General features: G+C 37.5%; 1 protein-coding gene across 10 annotated transcripts in view; it reads right to left on the bottom strand.

Annotated features, from left to right (window-relative positions):
• The window catches only part of LOC132202729 (neural-cadherin), a 199,474-nt gene that overhangs the window by 23,149 nt on the left and 155,175 nt on the right, over positions 1-21,150 (bottom strand). For 6 of the 10 annotated variants that reach the window (XM_059629845.1, XM_059629840.1, XM_059629836.1 and 3 more), the window contains 3 exons: positions 14,729-14,872; positions 7,154-7,269; positions 1,893-2,057 (listed from right to left, as the gene is read on the bottom strand). In XM_059629845.1, coding sequence (XP_059485828.1) covers positions 1,893-2,057; positions 7,154-7,269; positions 14,729-14,872 — 425 coding nt within the window. Of the gene's footprint in view, positions 1-1,504; positions 1,670-1,892; positions 2,058-7,153; positions 7,270-14,728; positions 14,873-21,150 lie in introns of all 10 variants that reach the window. The other 4 variants (XM_059629843.1, XM_059629839.1, XM_059629844.1 and 1 more) reach the window with 1 other exon arrangement.

Consider the following 21,150-nt stretch of genomic DNA (forward strand, 5'->3'; position numbering starts at 1 on the left):
TTCGGAATTAGTAAATTTGCGAGCTTGCTTTAAAGTTCAGGAAGAGAAAAATCGTCTATTTAAATAAAAATTACCATCCATTATTTTAAATTTTAAGAAATTCAATCAAATTTTAAGCAAGGTTTTTGACGATTTTTCTCTAAAGTATTTGTTTGAAAATTTAGTTAAATTTGCACCAATTTTTAAACAAAAAATGAAACAATAAAAATGAACAGATTTGAATAAATAATTAATTAAGATAAATTCTAACTGGATTTTAACTATTTAATAGTGAGGTGAATTAATTTAACTGTCTATAGGTACTTGTCAAACCTGAGGTTAATTTAAAATTCAAATTCAAATAGCGTTGCATGTGCTTGCTGACATGTGCGCAGCAGCAAATAATTAGATTTCGACAAACTCATCTACACGTGTGGTGCATCTCTATGCGGTTATTTGCGGTGCATTTGAATAATCAATGAATCTGGTTGAGGGCAATTGCATGCAAAATGAATCGAAAGCAAAACTGATGAGGAAAAAATCAGATCAATAACGATCTTGCGGTAAGGCCAATTTTACCAGGGAGGGCGTCGAGGGGCAGCCGAATTAATCTTCCGATCAAGTGCAAGTTCTCCCGGGCTAAAATTTTCCCGACGGCTTGGGTGGAGCCAAAAACAAAGTTTGGGAAAAACGGCAACTTTCCTCTCGTGTATGTCGCTTCAAAGAGACTTGCTTGGTAAAGTTTTGGACGTTTTAGAAAGGATCTCTTGTTTTTGATGTGTTGAAAATTTCGTGCGATTTTTTACTGCGAGTCGTTTCAAAAGGGGTTCTAGATTAATGTTGCCAACTTTTCACGTGGATTTGTTTACTTCGTCAGATTTTGCTTTCGTTGAATGGGATTAGAAGAAAGACTTTGCGACTCAAAGGAAAAAGAGCGAACGGGACAAAAATCTGAATTATTCATGAATAAGAAAAGGAAAGTAACAGTTTTTTTTTGTGAATCTGAATTTGTATAGTTCAAAAAGGGTAGGTTCTTGAAAGTTATAAGAGCATTTTATAGAAATGCTCTTCCTTGTTTAAAGAAAGACTAAAGAAAAAAAAAATACAATTTATTTTTATGTCGTCTTTCAAAGTGTCTAACTTTGAAGATTTGATTGTTTTTCAGAAATGTTTCGTTCCACTGTTATTGGCTACCTTACAAATCTGGCGTCAAAAGGAATGTAAAAATTACCAAAATCTTAAAATTCTTGCCGGATTAAAAAAGTATAAAATTGAGCTTTTTTAAAAAAAACATCAGAAATTACATGTTAATTATTTCTAATTTAATAATCTACAAATAGGAAAATAACCAATTTACTTTTTTATAATTGACTTTAATTGTTTTTATTGCAAAATCTTACTCTAAATGAATTTTTAAAGTCAATTAATTAAATACTATTATTCAAGGATTCAGAATTATGACTGAATTTTTAAAATTTAGGTAGTTTTTGAATAGAAGAGGTTTAGCGTGAGGAAAAAAAATCACCTGGAGCAGGTTTATAGGAAAGGGGCCTTGCGACTCCTCCTCGAGGGTTGCCTCGTACATGGGATGATTGAATACAGGGGGTAGGTCATTCTTGTCGTTAACATGGATAACCACAACAGTTTCGTTCTCGTTACGACCATCTCCGGCAACGAGACGCAACTCATACTGCTCATGCAGGCAAAAGGAACAAAAGAAACAAAAAAATCAAATCAACAAATTAATGAGATCAAAATTTCATGCACAAACAAATCAATTCAAAGGGTTAAATCATAATAAGAAATCGCAAAACTTCGTGCTGGAAACTGAAAAAGTGAGGAAATTATATATAAATAAAAAACAATCAGTAGGCAAAATTTAAGAAAAAAATCGACAGCGGCTTGGTCAGCACCTGCAGCACGCGCTTGGGCAGATTCCGGTCGTCCTCCTCAGTGATCTGCGTGCGGTAGGTCGGCCGTTCAAAGACAGGCGGGTTGTCGTTGACGTCCTTTACATGAATCACCACGGTAGTGTGGTTTTCCTTCAAGTTGTCCGACGCGGTCAGGCGCAACTCGTACTGCACGGGAATATTTTTTTCACGTTAAAAAAGTATTTTTTTTCCAACGTCAAAAACATGCGAAAATCCTTGAAAAGCTGAAAGGAAATTTGTTAAATATTCAACACGGCCGAAAGCTGATTCTTGCTTTCCCGAGACGAGAGAGGAATGGAGCGCGGATAGGATTTCCTGGCACTGTTGTTTGGGAGTTGTTTCGCCGAGGAAATTAGTAGTTGTAATGAAGACTTAAGAAGCAGTCAGGTGCCCGGCTAAACAAGTAAATTACAAACTTGCTAAGCGCATTACGACTCGGGCCACTCTTCGGACGGGAAATCCTCCGAGAATGTAACAAGAGCATCTGTGCACTTTCAAAGAAGTCAAAGAGAAATCCTGCCTGCGAGTGCAGCGAATAATGCACTTTTGCGGTTGAACGCAAAAAGCCGCGACAGAGTAATTGGAAAAAGCTTTCGAGTTTCGTTTTCAATCGTTCGGATATTCGATCTTCTGCGGTTGAAGTTGTAGAATACTTTTCCACTCCGAACTTTTATTTTTATCTAGGAACGAGAAATGGATTTCTCTAAACCAATATAAAAAAGCGACTGTTGCTGTCATTACATGCCTGTTGGCGGGGTGGAAAAAAGGGCATGCGAGGCCGTCTGGTGGTGTCATGCGCGCGAAACCAGATCATTATCGTCGAGCTTTGCGTCCATTAAGCGACCATCGACCAGCAGTACTTTGTGAGCTTTAGTTATTTCCACGCCACAAAAGCCAAATAGATCGTTGGCTGAAAATTGGAAAAAAATCGGATGATTCTCTACAATGTGCAAGGGCGATATGTGCAAATGTTGCAAAGTCCATTTAGGGATTGACAGACTAGACCCGGCGAATCCAGGTTTGAAAAGTACTAATTTTTTAACATTAAATTTTGAGAATGTATAATTTCAGAATCTGGATACATTCTTGCCAAGAGGGTTGTAATCTTCCTTGGTCTAATTTTTTTCGTCATCATGTCATTGGTCTCGGCGGTTTTGTTTTTTGGCGTGGCTGGTGGTTTTGCAGGACAGAAGTGGTGGGTCCTTCTTCTGCCCTATGAACTATTCTTTCTAATTATTTTATTCGGAATTGGAACCATTCACGTACGTAGACAATTATTATTATTATTTTTTTTTTAAATTCTGCTTGAAATAATAAAATAAAGTTATAAATTATTTATGTAGATCATCCAAAAATCTGGCGTGCCTTGCCCAATGAGAGTGCGTGGAATTGTGATTTATGGTGGACAAGTTAATCCCGAACAGTGGGCAGTAAGTGAATTATTTAAAAATGTTTGAATTCATTATTTTTTTTATTTTTAGACAGTACAACCGCCAGTGGTGCAAAAAGAAACCAGAGACGCTCAGACACAAAATGAAACTTTAGAAAAAACAGCGGCCAAAACAAATAAGGGAGGCTCAAAAGCGTAAACTTATTATGTAATTTTTTCGAGCTGCAAATATAACTATTTGGATGAATTTGCTCCTATCAATTCTGTGATTGATTGATTACCATTCCCAATATCAGCACGTTTTGACCTTTTGACGCCGAGGAATATAAATTTATAGGAAATCTCCTCGCGTGAAAAATGAAAGCAGGCCTCCTAGATAACTTGTGGCCGCGCCGAGGCGAAAAATTCAATAAAGTGTCTACGCCGTGGGGAAAAAAGAAAACCACTCCGCGAATATATTTTAATCAATCACGCGCCCCCGGGATAAAAGCGGCGGCTGACGTACGGAATATAAGCGAATTTCCATCTCGCGTGAGAGAGAAAAAAAATGTGCTGTTTTCCATCTGTCTCGCTGTCCTGACAAATTGTGCGTCGGGTCCTTAGGGAGCTGAGAAATGATTAGTCCGTCCGGCGAGAAATGCACTCTTCTGCGTAATGACCGAACAATGGGCACTCGCAGGAAAAAATGGTAATTAAACAAGTTGCTCAGAGTGCGGCCTGCTGGAAAAATAATGAGCAAATGGTTGACTCGGCGTTGCAAGTTGAAAGAAACTTGGCTAACTAAACAGCAACGCCCTGGGTATTTTTCTGCATCTTTTTTGAAGCTCATTTTTTTGCGCCAAGAATAATAAACAAGCAAGAGCTACTTCTGAAACCATCTCTCTCCGCATGTTTTTCTCTTCCACGAAAGGCTCATCTGCGAGAGTGAACTTTTTGTGAAGATTTGCTAAATAAAATACAAATATTTGAGCTCAATTGCTTCGCGGAAGATGAAAAAATCTCGTGGGCGATTTGTTAAAGTTTAAAAACTTTTAAAGTTTTCAGAGCAGTTGCGGTGAAAAATAAATAATTTGGAGATTAAAACAAATAAAAACTGTGTATTTCCTGTTTTACTGAATTGAAAATTTATTCTTCAAGTGAACCTTTTAAATTAAAATAATCAGAATAGAGAATTTTGAATAATATGAATTATTGGAATTATTGAACAATTTTCTAAATCTAAAATTGGTGGAAGATAAAGTGATTTTTTCCTCCAATATGTTTGAGCTTGAACGAGACCCATTAGTTCAATATACCGCATTTGTGTTTGCACGGCAAAACCTCACTCAGCTCCGCCTACAAAGGCACAAAACGCGCGATGAATATTCAGCAGCCGAATTTCGCAGGTGCGCCCGCGGCGACGGTTATTGGCAGGCGACGCTGCTCATCTTCATCAGGTCTTGGCAAGAGCTCATTAAATAGACACCACCGTCACTCTCTCAAGATTATCGATTATCGGCTGTCGAATTCTCGAGTTTATCTCCCGCAGCGCCATTTTTTTGCCCTCCTGTTGTCACCTCCGATAACGTGTTAAATTAATAAACAGTCGGTTTTGCACGGTACGATGGCTTTAAAAATTCAGGAAAGCTCCTGTTCAAGAACTCGGTCACGTTTAGGCCCGCGGGAACAAAAGTAGCTCGGAGAGAAAAAGAGATCACTTTCGTCCGGGCCGCAGCCGCGCGCGTGAGGCGATATGGGATTTTATTCGGAGCGAGTTTAAGCAAGACGGATGTCGAGCGCGCAGACACTTGCGTTTTCGACAACCAAACCGGCTGGAGAGAAGCTCAAGTGGTGGAAAAAGTGACTGGATTTTCTACTACACTTGAATTTGTCACAGTCCGGCTGACAAAAAAGCGAGCGGACAGTAGTGTTGTCCCTCTTGGCTGATGTTCCGCCGAGGAATAAATCAGCCCTCAAGCGGAGTGAGCAGTGATGCGCGAGTTTTCCGTGCATGCCGCCCCGGAAAACGGTGTCGAACGAGCCGAGAGAAAAGAGCGTGCTGTGGGATAAGCGGCTGATCAAAAATCAGTGACGCGGAAAGCAAGTATAGAAGATGCTTGAAAAAAAAATCAAACTTGTCTCAGATCGATATGAATAAAAACAGTTGAAGCCTAATGAAATTTTTTTTCAGCAGCGTGAAAGGCAGCTCTGTGGACTAAAAATTATTTCCTTAAAATTATTGTTCATTAATATTATTATTTTGATATTTTTTATATTATTTCATTATTTTAAGTTAGTACCAAAAATTCCTGTAAGTGAACTTTGCACTTGAAAATTCCCAATTATAATGAATTAAGTATATATAAAATTAAAAACTATCGCATAAAAAAAATTTTATTTCACTGATTTTGCTGGAAATATAGCAAGATTCATTGGGTTTCAACATTTTTTTTTTTATAAAATCTGTTTATTATTATCGATCTGCTGAGCTATATTATGTTTTTTTCACGCTAGTAATAACTTAGCATGTGAATATCTCCAATATTTTTAACAAGCGCTTAATTGAGCTTCCTTATATTGTTAGTCTCGAGAGCCACAACTGATAGAAAAAGTTTTCGTCATTTTAAAAAATACTAAAAAAAAACTCCGGCACAAAATGTAGGTTAATTGAGAATCTTCCTTGTTTCTCGACTTCTTCTCAACTAACAACTTTTACAGTTAATGCAAGTGTCAGCTGATAATGCCAATAATTTATCTCGAAACAAACTTTAAATTGCCCTGTACTGCCAATTCCGCTAATTGTGCAAAATGGAAACTCGCGGGAAGGTCGCTGCTGTGCAATCGATTAGCCGCTCCAATGGGCGCGAAAATTGCTGAAACGGGGATTTTTGTTCCGCAGGTATGCGTTTATACACATTTTTTAGGGTTCAAAGTGTAAACGTCATAACAATGGCGCAAGATTAGAAGGCGTGCATTTGTGACGGGCGAGTTGGCCCGCAAAAAATTCGCTGTCATTTCCACAGCGAAATAGAATCGCGTTATTTTTAATCAGTCGGAGCAAGGGTAATCAGCTTTCGGCCGACGGAGCATAAAAATTTCAAAGGGAGGAAAAAAGTAGGAAGGACTGTCTGCTCTCCAACTCAATTTGCCGACCGGGATTTGTTGGACAGCGTCTTCGTCCTGGAAGAGAAAAGACGGCAAAAAGATACTGTTGGAAATAGGGTTAAAATCTACGGAGGCTCTGTCTGCAGAAGAAGGAAAGATCACCTGCTGGAATAAAGAGAGAGAGAGAAAAAAAGACAATTCTTTCGGCGATTGGAAACTTTCTCTTTCTGTCTCGGAATAAATTGGCAAAGGTATCAAGAAGGCGACAGGAGCTTTATTTAAATGCAGTTCATCGACGTGCGCGATTCCTGATGCCAGATTTCGTTTTTGTAAGTGAATAAAAAAGAAAAAAAGGAATGTCTTGAATTAATAATTTTCCTTTTTTGAAGTAAAAGTAAACAATTGATAAAGACATTTTACAACTAAATTATTTTTTGCATCTTGAAATGTAATGAAAATTAAATTTTTTTTTTAAGTTCAATGAAAAAACTTTATGAATTAATCAATTTATTCCTAGGAAAGAAAAGTTTCCGCTCCACCTAGGGCATCTATGAGAGAAAGTGGAAAAAACTAGAGAAAGTTAATTTTTGTTTAATATGACCTTTTTGTGCTTAATAAAATTTAATAAACAAGAAAATGCTTTTGGGCTTTTGCTCGCTTGCATTCATTTTTCCACTTTGCCTCGGCGGGCCCTTCAAGAAACCGTTAAGACGACGAACGTATTACGGCGCACGTCGTCGGCAGTAATAAATTTTTGCTCGGTACTCACCCTCTTCCTGGTCTCGTAGTCGAGCGCACCTGCGACGTAGATGGCACCTGTCATGTTCTTCACCGCGAAAGCGCCGCCTATGTTACCGCTGGTGATCTCGTAGCGAATTCTCGACGCTGCGAACAAGAGAGAAAGAGACATTTTGTAGAAAGTGCCGTCATAATTCCAGAAATTTCGCCCTCGGCAGTCTCTGCCTGCGCCGCGATAAATATTCATTTGGGGCGCTTTTCGAGAGAGGGACTTTTTCTCGTGCGTCGGCAAATGCATAATATAAAAATTTCCGGCACGCATAAAATGGAACTGCCGATACGTGCCCGCTGCCGATTGTTTTGCCTTTTATAACTGCCCCTCGAAGCATTCGGAGAAAAGCTATATTCGCCTCTAATGGTCGGCGTCATTGTTTCCAACGAGCTTTTCCGGTTAATAAGAGCGTTTCATTTCGCGATGCAGTTGCCATTATTGTAGAACAATGCAGGCGCAGGCAGGGATTTCAGATGCAGATGATATTATTCGCCTGGCAATTTGGGCTTGGCTGCTCGCCATCATCATGCAGCATTGTGTTTTGAAAGGGGCTAATGTGGGTATTCAGGCAGGGGACGTCTCTCGATCGGAAATTGGATACGGCCCGTTTTCATCCCTTGACCGCGGGCAAAAATGGCCACGGTCTTCACGAGAAAATAATAAAAATTTATAGTAAAAAGAGCAAATAGGGTTGAGAGGAAAAGGTGTTTCAATTTTTAGTTATTAATTACTTAAACATATATTAAAATAATATTTTCAAGCATAAAAATTTAGCTTTATTCTATTTAAATAAATTTTAATTTATAATTACATTAATGCTATATTTTATTATTTAATTTATATTGTTTTTCCAATTCTCTGAAAATATATTATAAGCAATACAGACTTAAAATAATCTTTTTTAAATATAAATATTATTATATTTGCTTATTAAATGATTCATGCACTCTCTTAATACTTATTATTTCAACAGATAATCAGTATTACAGTTGGTATTTCTCATAATTATTATATTTCTAGCAATATCATTATTCTTTCTGATAGTAGATCAATTTTACTATAAATCACACTCATTTATCACCTACAATAGAATGCTGTGATGGAAATATGTTCAAATCTAATTGGCCCGCTGTCAAAACAACCACACATCCGAATGTGGCCACAGGTACATCATAAATTTCATGTACCTATGTAAAAAGGCAATCAGCGCATCGACAAACAAACGGGTTGGCTCTCGTCCATGGAATAACAGTTCCAATTAATCCGTGCATGAACACGCGTAAAATAAAACAACAACCTCAAGACTTTATATACGTCGAAGAAGCTCACACAAAAAGTTTAAGCTAGGTCGGAGATTTATCGTTTAATAACGAGAACGGCTCTAAATATAGAGGAGCTGCTGAGTCGTCGGATGAAATAAAGTGAGCGACTTTATCACCTCTCTGTGCAGTGAAATAAAAGTAGCTGTCTGGCGGTCGGTTATAAGACTCGGCTAGAAAAGATGCACTCGACTTTTATTATTATCAATTTTACTCGATCGGTCGGTCAACTGGTAGCAGCTTTTTACATCGAACTGACTCGGCGAAAAATCTGCCGCCGAGATGAAAAATGGTGTTTGAGCAAGGATAAGTTATACGTCCTTTTTGTTGCTCACGCCCGAGATTTGAGTAAACGGAGGGCAGAGCCAAAAGTTCCCCTCGGCCGATTAATAAATAATATTTCACACCGAGACTTGCCATTTTGGAAAACGATTCTGCCCCAATTTTTGCCGCTCAGATAAACTCATTTCGAACGCAAACAACTGGGAATTCGTTGGCGTGCTTCGGTCCACCGGGGGCGCTTTATTTGCCAGCGCGAGAGGACCAAAAAGCAAACTGATCGGCTCACGCATATGTTTTGTTTTTGCGGAACGTGACAGAGCGCCAAAAATGAGAAATGAGAGCAGTCAAGCGCATTTTGAGCTCTGGGATTTTTGTTCGCGACCAGAGAGAAGTGAAGGGCAAATTAATCAGATTGGAATGGAAATTCGATAGCAATATTGGTTTTGAAAGTATTGGAATTGAGGGAAATCAATTTTTGAAACACCAATAATACAGGATTTTCGGTTACTAATTGGATGCTTTAAAAGGCTTTGTTTGTGGAGTTTTATTTGAATGTCAATGGCAATGTGATTCTCAAGTGCTTCATATCATGAAAAGATCTTCAGCAAAAAAGTATTGTGTATTTTGTTGTTACAAAAAACAAGGAATATAATCCTAAACAAAGAAGATTAAAAAGATTCTTCAAAAATTGAGTGTTTCCCTGCTCATTAATTTCAAAAGTTCATTTTCCTGAATAAAAATAAACCTGAAGAAACGCCGGGCGTTTTCCTTGATTACATTTTTTATTCTCAAAGACCGAGCCAATTTAATTACTTTCATGAACATCTCTTCTAGTTCCAACTCCTTTGCTGAATTAAATAATAATAAATTCTTTTTTTATGAAAAAATATCGAGCTTCCCCTATGAAGATGAGCAACTTTATTGTGTCTGCATGATAAAGAAAATCCCTGCTCTACAATTTTGTCAGTTTTTGTTGAATTTGCTTGGAAATTTTATTCTTAAAATTGAATTAATTACAATATTTTACTTGTACTAAAAAATTAAGGAGAAAAATATTGTAATAACTTTTGTGAATATAATTTTAATTATGTACAAACCAAAATGTATTTAAACGCTAAAAGCTTTTCGAACAGAGAATAAACAAAGAGCTCTCTCAAATAAATTAATGTGCATTAAATCTGATTTTCACGAGAATGTCCCTCGAAAACGCAAATCGCGTGTAATGCGCTTCAAATTGCCGCACAACGAGGCCGTGACCGTTTCACAAACGACGCATTAAGGCACTTCATTAGCCGAGATTTGGCGTGCATAGCTATTAATTCAAATGAATGCCTGCATGGCTTTTAAATACACATTGAAGTGGCAAGCCCGAAATGGAGTCGTAAAAGCGGTGTTGTAGGATGCGTTTGGTGCAATAACAACGATAACGGCCAACAAAAAGCTCAAAGTCAGCCGGCGAGTTTTTGCTTGAGGTTCCGTAGCCGGTTGGAATTATGCGTTTTGGTGTTTTCGTGCAATATTTGGTCGGGTCGGATGCAAGCTAGGGACGGTCGTAAAAGACAGGGACTCCTTTTTGTCACTCCCCGAGGCGAAATGCGTGTCAAACCATTTCAGGACCAAATGTTGTGGCTGTCCCATCACTTTTTACCCCGGTCAATGGGGGCAAATAAATTCATTCGAGCTGATAAGACGCGAAAAAAACCGTAAAAAAGTTTTTCGATACTCATTTTGGTGAAAAAGCAATCAGTGTGTGTTCAGGAAAGGGAAATAATGACGTGAGGCTCAAGAGGGTTGAGAAAACTACGAGGAAAATACAAAACATTTTTAGTCCCAGGAAAAAATTTTAAGTTGCTATGGAAATGAGATGATGAAAAAATTCAAAAGTTGAAATTGTATTTGGAGGAAAAACGTTGCTCCTTCGTGATTTATTTCTGAACATTTTCATAAGTGCTTTAGGCGAGAAACGTTTCTTCTCACTTCTGTTTATTTTACATTCGCACCATAATGAGGTTTTGCCAATTTCTCCTCCCACTCAATTTCTTTGTGAGCCACCAAAAAAGGTTTGGCGCCGTCTCGTTTTCTTTATCTTGTGGATGGTTAAAAATCAATCAGGCTGTTTGGACGAGTGAGAGGTTCTGGGCGAGACGAGGGTGGAATTATTATTTTTGCCGGATTTCATAGATTGCGTTCTCATAAATTTCAAAAGCTTTCATCTGAGACCGCAAAAAGAAAACGATGATTTGTTTGGCTTTTTATTCTAGAGTGCAATGGAAGCCGCAAAGTGACGGTTGGGATTATTGCCGCCCCCTCCCGCGCGCCCGCGTTGCCATTTTTATTGTTTGTGTTTGCTCTGCACTTGAGAGATGGAAGGCTTTTGCGCCGTCAAGAAGCACAACTCGGAGCAAAAAATTAATCGAGAAATTTCTTCAGCAGACGAGAAAAACAGAAAACGTCATGAGTACCAACAACAGTTTGATGATTTTTTTAATATGCAAGATATTTACGAAGCTCTTTTGTTTGCAAAAACACCAATTGTTCCTTTTAAACGTTATTGCATTTATATTTATTATTTCTGTACCATTATTAAGGTTAATTATTAAATTTTCATTATTTTTTGCAACCAAAATTGAGTAATGGAATTGTTATATTTCAACTTTTATGAAGATTTTGATTTAAATTAAAAATTACTCTAATAATGAGAATTTTAGGATTATAGGAAAATAAAATTTAATGCTTGGTGTAAAATTTTAGTTTTTCTGCATTGCATTGGAAACTTTTGTCACTTAACAGAATGTCCCAGTTAATCAAAAATAATTGTGCATTTCTGTTCCAATTTTCGGCAATTTCGTTATCAATGAAGAGGTCAGGTAGGAGCAGGAAATATTTCTAGTTGTCGATTTCGCTTATTTTTACCACCGCAGAGAAATTTCACCTTCTCTCATGTCCGTCCATCCTCGTCTTGGAGCTTTTTATTTTTTTATATATTTTTTCTGCGGACCCGCACGCAGCATCCCTCCGTCGGTCATATTCATTTATCACAGAATTGGATCAGCAGAGCGACGGTCGTAAATTGAGGCCGGTCGGTCGGTCGATTGAATTGGCCCTGCACGGATTTTTCGGGGAGGAAATTGAGCCAGCCAGGGGCGCGGCAAGACGAGACCGGAAATTCAAGCGCGCCACCGAAGTGTTTACCGCATTCTCATTTTTGCTCTGCGTGAAATTTGGCTGAGTTGAATGGCAATAAAAGCATAAACTCCGCCGGGGCGGCTATGATAATAAGCGTTGTTACGTCTGCCCGTCCCGCCGCGGCGATAATTTACAAACTCCGGCTTTTTACTATGCGTCTGTGATATCGCGAGACGCTTTTGGCACGCTGCAAAACAGCCGGAAATAAACTCATTGTCAGAGGAAAGTGTCTCGACTTTTCTGCAACACATTTTTTTTCTAGTCAAATTTAAATGAATTAATTTTAATAAGTGTTCCATCCATTTCCACACAATTTAATTTTGTATTTTCCTAATCAGAACGTTACTGTCTAGAAATAAGTAAATTAATTTTGTAACATTGAAATACTGTAAGCAGAAAGAAATTTGTTGATTTTTAAGAAATATATGATTCTTTGAATCTGACAAAAATCATTTAGGAAAGTGTCTGATAAATTTATAATATGAAAAAATATTTTTTTAAACATTCAATTTATAATTTAAAAATAATTGTTAAAAAAAGTAAAATTTTCAATCAATAAAATTAATTATAATGCTGCACTTTTAATAATATTTTTTTATATTTGTTAACTGATTATTTAATTCAAACGTTTCCTAGCATCAGTTTTGACCCCGGGTAGGTGGTCAGCATGCAAAATTGGCTCTGCTCGAGGCAATTAGTCCGAAATTCGCAACACCTGTGCTTTATTATTCGAACGCAGAGGCGCACACAATGGAAACGCGGCCCTCGTTGAATACATGCAAACGTACGCTATGTATACATTCTCGTCTGCAGCAGTTACCGAAATGTTTATGGGGCGGAATATTATCCTTGCTGCAAGGATGGTGGTGCGCGGTCCTAATCTCGCAGCAGCGCTGCGGTTTCTCTCTCGCAATATTATTAGCATCCGAGAGAGTCGACGGACGAACACGCACGAGATTTTATGCAGTTTCCTCGTCTCTAGCCTCGAGTCGATGGTGCGAGAAACGCTCCTGTTTATATATATGAGGGATGCGAAATCTCAACGGTGAACAACGCCGGTTTCCCTTTGAGTTGCGGCGAGTTCGGTCCGGCCAGAATGTGGAACGAAAGGAGCAGCATTTGCATCACACGGAGCGAGCAGGGCAATGAAATTAAATTGGCTCAAATGTGGGACATCACAGAGACGCAATTCGTTCCCAGGGGAATCAAGAAAGTGTTGAATAATTTGGGTGTTTATTTGAAAGTCTAATTTAAATATAATTAAAACTTAATTTACAGCTGGACTTAACATTTCATTTTTATTTTTTTAAGTGGATTTAATTAAAGCTGTGCAAGAGAACTAGGATGGAATATCAAAATTTTACTTTCAATAGATATTAATTTTGTTTCAATTATCTTTTTGTGTTAAAAAATTAATAATTATTAATTTCAGCTCAAAATATCGGTCCCTATTTTCAATTAATTAAAAATTATATTTTAAAAAATATTTACATATCATTTTGTTCTCTTCTTCTAGCGAAATAATTAGAAACTAATAAGAAGCTGATTGAGTTCTGCAAAGTCTGATCACAGAAATGAATTAAAAAGTTTCTCAAGAGAAAATCAGCTTACAAACTATACATCTATAAGAAATTGCAATTTTTATATCCCGCTTCAATGAAATTCTCGCGCATTCGAACTCTCAGTTTGAAGCGTTAATAGGATTTCTCAAGACGCCGTGTGGAATAATCTAGCTGATTAAGGCGCGCCGGGAAAAATGGATCAAAACGGCGTCACGGGATTAAAAGTTTTCTTCCGTCGGAGCTGCAGCGAACAATAAAGAAGCTGACTTGTTCACTTCGATCGCATTTTTCCTCCCAACTCCGGGAGATAAAAGAAGTGACACGGCGGGGATAAATCTTATCCTTGGCGTTCGTTTTAGACTAATTAATTCCAAGGTGAGTTTCCGAAGTCGATGATAAAAAAAAGACGGATACAAACAAAACAAACTCGCGAAACGGAACTTTTGTCATCGAAGAAGATGGAGATGGGATTCTTTGAAAATGATAAAATAAATAAACTCTGCCAGCTTGTCTCAAGTTACTCCCAGCAGTTTTTGCTCTCTTTCAATCTGCAAAGTTCTGATACTTGTAAAATGGCTTTTGACGTGAGTAGCAAGAAAATAATGATTTTGTTTTAATTTCTATTTGTGACATTAAAATACAGTAGATTAATGTTGAAATGACTTTTAGAACAAATCTATTAAACTAAGCGGATTTGTTTTTGTAGATTTCAATAAAGAATTAAATTATTCTGAAAATTTATTTACAGGATGACAAATTTAAAATGAATTAAAATTTTTAATTTGTGTTAAAACAAAAATTATATCGCACAAAAATACTTCATCAAAACGTTGCATTTTGAGATAAAGTTTCGCGAATCCTCCATCAGCACTGCATTAATTAGGCGCTCAATTAAAAGGCGTTTCGTTTTGGCGAGAGATGAATAGGCCGGTGGTTTGCGAACTTTGCCACAATGGCTTTCACTGGAGGGGCCGTTTCAGCGGCAACTCCCACCGGGGTCAAATTTATTCGTGGTGAAACAAAACGTTGGCTAATGCAACTGCATTCGCACAATTGAAATGGCAAAGCAGCCCTCAAAGCGGCAGGTTGTAATTTAAAGTTTTCTCGGGCAGCGCGCGCGGTCAGAGAGGCGCTCTGTGTTTGTTTTCGGCCCCGGGGGCATCGCGGACAGGTCGAGTGTGTGCGTTTGTTCCATGGGTACTTACATTCGTCGAGATCCTTGGCCGTGACGGTGAGCACCGTGTGCTGGATGTCCTCATTTTCGTCCACCTCCGCCTCGTACAGGGCCTTGTCGAAGAAGGGTGGGTTGTCGTTCTTGTCGGCGATGCCAATGCGGATGAACTTGGTCACTGAAATCACAATTAGCACATCGTTAGTTAAAAATAACATCGCACAGTAAAATGTGAAATGCGAACGAATTTCTGCTCTGGCTGGCTAATTAAGCCGTCCGCTCGGTTTGTTTGGAATGTGAAAAAATGGTCAGTTGAAATTTTAGCTCGCGGATGTAATTAATTGGACGCTATTGTGCAAAGGATGGAAATTGTAAGCGAATTAATTAAGGGAAGCAAAAATTAATTTTGCTCACTTGATTATGATAAAAAAAGTTTGAAGCCTCAGGAAAAAGTGATTAGATAAATATGACTAATTTTGTTAATTGCTAATTACGTGCTTGATTTCAAAACGTTTTTTTGTTTGTCGCTAATTTCAATTAAAATGGGGCAAATGATTTTTTAAGTCATCATAAACAGGTAGAACTAAATTCATTAAATTTATTATTGAAATTTGTTTAAAGATGATACTCGAGGAGAGATCGGGCTTTTCCTGGTTGAAAATTTGTTCATTTGTAAAAACAAATGGCTCTATTCTAGAGCAAGAAAATTACTGAAAATCAGCAAAATTGAAGTAGAACTATTTGTTTTTTTATTTTTTTTTTTAACCAAGAAAAACACCGATCTCTTCATTTCCATTATTATTATGCTTTCGCTTAAATATCATTAAAGTAATATTTTTGTTTTAATTAAATCTAATTCCAACTTTTTTGAAATTTTTTACAGTGTTCGATCATCCGTATTTCTGCATCAAAACCAATCGTTCGCTCAAATCTGAAGCAAACAAAGTAGAGCAACTCCCATTATTTGCCGGACGACTCGGCTGCTTTCAACAACTTTCCTCCTTCTTTTTTTTTTTTTCTTTCTTGCCTCTCTTTCTCTCTTTATTTCGCAAACATAAAAATCAAGAGCCAAGGTCTTTTTCCTCCCCGTTTTTATTTATTTTTTTTCCAGCCCAGAGAAAGAGCAAGAAGACTTTTCTCCGCCTTTTTTGCCGCTGCAGAGGAGTGGAAAAAACGTTGCTGAAAAAACATGTCGCAAAAGATGCGTGCGGCGCTTTTAATTTCAGGCCGTTCCTTTTCATTCCGCAACAACTTCCCGCTGTGAGACACAGCGCCCGCCTTCTCAGAAAAATTACAAAAACTTCAACTTATTTATGAAGGAGGTCAGAGAAGAAAAAAAGGAGAAAAAAATCTACTCTGATGGTTTTCTAAGACATAAAAAAAAAAAATGAATTCGAAGAGGATTGTAAATATATAAATTTTTCCATGAAATTATGTATTTATGTGCATTCAAGGTAAATAATAAATTATTATTATTATTTTTTTAATTAGTATTATTATTAAATTTTAATTAGCATTTATTTATATCTGCAAAGGCGAATCATTGATTTTGACCCTCTTTCGTGATGCCATTTACTGGCAAAAAGCGGTCTGCTGGTGCATGCGGGCAAAACCCATTTTTGTGCCCGGCCAGAATTCTCTGCTGTGGTTGCAATTATGGCCTTTTACACGAGAGAGGGAGAAAAAGTGGAGCCAGTTGCGAATAAATAATTCAGAGAGCAAGGCGTTATTATCAGTGCGCAGCCAGCACTTTTTTCGCACAACTAAATGAATTTTATTTTATCATTTTCCTTCCTCGCAAAAATGTGGATTTCTGTTTTCGATTCAATTGATTTCCCTGGCGTGAACTCTGCAGCTGTTTGGACCAAAATTTTCCTCTGCTTTTCATTCGATTTCCGCCACATTTGGTCTTTTCTTGGAATTGTGCCGAGCGCTCATTACGCCGAAAGGTGCGGTGATTGAGAGCCCTGCACTTTTGGCAGTGGTCTATTGTTTTTGTTGGTGGAAAAAGAGAACGTAAGGTCTGCTCTAGTTCAAACTAGTGATTGTTTCCGGAAGGGTGTGCCAAAATTTGCGTTGGAACCAGGCAAGGAATGAAGTTTTTACCCCATAACATTGAACTGTAAATTCTGGCAAGTTCAAACAAATATTATATGAAGAAAATATGGGAAAATTGTAAGTCTTCTGACCAGTCAACAATTAATTTTTTTATATGTATTAATTTTTAAGAGAAACATTTTAAATAAAAATTTACAATGCAAAATAAAAAAATATTTATTAATGTTTTGATATATTTAGTGTTTTTAGCAATAATTTTAAAATAACTATTTAACATCTAATTCTTTTCAATTATTTATAAAATTTAAAGACTTTTCATGATATTTTAACAGATAATTGATGGTAAAATTAATTTAAGTTACAAAATTATATTATAAATCCTTATAAATTATCTGAAGCAAATGCAATTGCAAACATTTTCATGATTAAAAAAATAATTAACTCATACACAACGAGCATTGTTCAAATTTTAAGTTTAACATCATTATAAACAGAAAGTGATTAAATTTTCAATTAATGATTAACAATAAAAAATTACTAACTCGTAATAAATATTTCATCTACACAAACAGCAAATGTTGTTTTGCTTACACAAATTTTGTAGCGCGAGTGACAAAAACAGATTTAATAAGCGCATGACATTGTAAATCGCATAACACTTTTCAATTACGGCTCTTGTCACTGCAGACATCAATAACGGGCAGTGCGGCTGAAAAAGGCGAGCTCGTTGGGCAATTAGTGTCCAAAGTGCTCTGCGGCTCGTTTTGCATCAACAAGCAGCCGAGGTTGCTGCTTTGCTAATTAATTATATGATTTACTGCAGGTTCGCAATTAATTCGATCGGGCAATTTACGGTCTGAATGACGATTCTCTATTTTTTTTTTTACCTCGCGAGGAAACAAAGGAGGCCCTTAGCAAATGCAAACACACGCGAAATAATTAATGAATTGCAAACTGCCAGCGTTGAAAGAGCGACCTGGTCTGCTAACGAGTGCGGATTCTGCAGGATTTGCAGAAGAATTCTGCTTCCTCAGCTCGCACGCACCCCCTCATTTACTCAAGGAGTAGTGAGTGCTGCGTGTTTAATCTCATAATGCAGAGACAGAAATAAGAAAAGCGAGAGAGTTTAATTACAAGCGACAGTGGTCGCCTAACGAGACGAGAAGCTTCAAGGCAGGCTGGTGTAAAAATTTAATGCGAATCAAGCCGAGCTTCGATCTCAGGCAGCCGTCAAGACACCAATTAAAATTTCATTACACCGGCTCTGAAGAAGAGGACCAGGTTGGCTGCTTCCAAATGATTTTATTGCTTTAAATGGCTTCTTAAGGAACGGAATTAATTAAATCAAAATTGAATCTGTGCAGGAATTAGGCACGTCACTTTTAATTACTGGAGCTAGAAGGTTCCAATAAATTGGCAGAAAGTGATGCCAAAAATCTTTGCTGAATATCACTTCATGAAACTCTGGATTAAAATGTAATTTGATTTTCATCAAGGTTCAGCAAACATAATGAAAATTTTAGAGATATTTTTAATGGACGTAAAATGAATTTAAAGTGCTCAATATTGTATCAAACAGTTAAAAATTATAAAAAAATTTCCCCAAATTTTCTTATTATTTGACTAATACGTAATTAATAATACGTAATTAATAAATTTAGGTCAAAATGTTATGAATCTTGCATGCCTTGTACTTATTAGAACAAATGATTTAATTTTTGGCAGGATCTAAAACTTCAAAAGCTTCACATCACAGCAGCAGGGAAAACAAGTGAAGCGAAGCAACCTTTTAACAGTTTTTACGTTCCTTTTATGTTTTTATTTCGTTCAAGCAAGAATCCCTTTCAGCCAATTAAACGCGCGTGAAAAAATTGCGCGGCTGAATGGCAGTGCAACTCGATTTTTGCCGACAATAGCCGTCGGGCAGAAGCACCGAATAGAAAATATTTGACGGTGCTGAAAAAAGCAAAATACACTTTCAAAGGGAATTTTAATGTTGCGAGCGGAGAGAAAATGGTGCCAATAATTGATTATATCTCGCCAGCGGGCCACTTTGGCGTGAACCGAGAGAATATGGCGGGCGAGAGGGATTAGCCGGGCCGTTTTCGTTTCAAATGCTCGCACACGCCCGCGCCGTAAGTAATTATTACAATATGTGCGTCGGGCTTATGCAGTACGTGAGCCGCCGAGCCGGCAATAATTAATTTCCTGCGACGCTGAGAATTTATTTGCACATCCTTGGTGCGATTTAATCTGCGGACCAGCAGCCGAATCTCCTCCCTCCGCACTAATCGCATTAAACATACACCGCGGCCCAATTCGATTATCGATCCCGTCTGCAGATGTCAACGTGAAAAATGGCCGAGGCTCATTTGCGCGCCACCGCTGCGTTTATTTGTAATGCGATTTTCAATTGCAGGGGCCTCCATTATTTCGCGATCTCGCAGCGATATTTAATGGCAAGACGGATGGTGAACGGTGCGAAATTGCAACCGCCGGCTGCGGAAAATCGAATGGAAATTGATGTTTGCCTTTCGACCCCGTTTCCGCGTTCAACCTGATGCTATGTGCAAAAAAAGGAGCGAGAGAAAAATGAATTTCCCATTAGCTGCTCATTGTGTTCGGGTCGGTGACTTTTGACAGAGATTGTTTTGATCAAAACTCTGCTTTCAGAATTTAATCAAGAACAAGAAGTTGAAACAGGTTTTTATTAAAAATAAAAATATGATTTCATGCATTTTCTCCTCACTGTTTGATGTAAACATTTTTCTTAATGTATTTTGTTTAGTTTTTTTCTTTCTCTTTGTATTGATCAAATTAGTCATATTGAATGATGTGTTTAACTTGGGGATACAATAATTACTTAAACCAAATTTATAAATTAAAAATTGTTCTCTCATTTTTCCATATTAAATTTAAAAAATAGAAAAAAATATAAAAATTGCCTTTGAAAATCGGTTACTTGTTGTTTCACTATCACAATTATTATTACTAAATTATAAGAAATTTTGTGGTTTAATTTAAATTTAAAATTTCTAACAAAACCGCACATTACCATAATGGCAGGTTTTTCCACACGCAATGCGTCACATTTGATGGATGAACAAGAATGACAGCCCATTTTTTTTTCAAATAACAGGGAAAGAAAATCAATTTGTGACGCCACTCAAGTTTAATGCACTCTACAAAACGCAATTTTCAGCTTCACCTAGCTCCTCTCGGTGTGAATACTTTGCATATTACCACCGTGACGGGTGCGAAATTGAAACCAGGCCAGCGATCCCTGAGTCATTTTATCCCGATTAGAGCCGATCCACCGATATCTCATTGCAACTTATTACCCAAATCCTTTCGAAATCGCATCGAAATTTGTACGCACGCCCCAGCAGGGCCGTACATTTATCTCTGTGCGGTTCGGTTTCTCCGAATGTGGGGGCGGCCCGAGCAAGTCTATCTGGCGGTGTAAATCAGCAGACCCGGCCTATGTAGCAAACCACACAATGGCGAGAGAGCAAATGGCCCATATTCATCGTATTCGCTCGCAACGTGATAACTGGCGAATATCTTGGCGTCACGTGTCGTTGGGCCCGGCCAGATAAAGCTCGTGTGTGTGATGCTTTGATACACTCATGAGTGAATTTAATATACGCACCCGTCGTTTATCTCTCTCTCTCTCTCTTTTGTCCTGTGTCTCATCGGAACAGTGGTTTTTGCACCTGCACGAGCACTTTGTTTCACCAAAGCAGGAAACCGAACGGGAAGCGAAATCGTGAATCAACTTTCGGCTCTGCGAACAGCCCTTCCGTCTCTTTCTCTTCCTGCCATTCATCACATTTCGCTTTTTTCAAAATATTTCCCAATAACAAAGCGTTGGTGTTCAACGAATAAAAAAAGGCTTTGCTTTTGACTTTCACAATTTAATCTCTTTTAAATACATTCGTTATTTGTTTTTTGCCTAAAACTAAAGGATTTTGAAAATATGCAAATCAGAATACAGAAAAAGATAGTATTGATAAAGTTTCAATTCCATTTCAAATTTAAAAAATTTCACAAAAAAATTAATTAATATTAATTATCAGCTCATATAAAAAACATTTACCTGGAAAGAGTGAAATTAAAATATCGTTTTTGCCGCTCATCCATTTTCAACTTTATATTTTTCTTGCGGCTCTGCAGGATTTCAAATTAGCGTAATTTATCGTTTTTTCGCCTTCCAACTTGCTGAAAATAAATAAAATTCATCGCGACGGAATATTTTCTCCTTTTTTTAGTGTGCGTAGAAAGAAAGGGCGGGATGAAAAAATATCGTGTTTCTACAAACACGGAACGCCGTAATTATTTAGAGGCCGCCGACAAAGTTGGCTTATTGCGAAACTTTGCCCTTTGCCGCGTGCACGA

This window comes from Neocloeon triangulifer, unplaced genomic scaffold (genome assembly GCF_031216515.1).
Source record: "Neocloeon triangulifer isolate White Clay Creek 2 clone unplaced genomic scaffold, ASM3121651v1 ptg000015l, whole genome shotgun sequence".
In the NCBI taxonomy this organism is placed as follows: Eukaryota; Metazoa; Arthropoda; class Insecta; order Ephemeroptera; family Baetidae; genus Neocloeon; species Neocloeon triangulifer.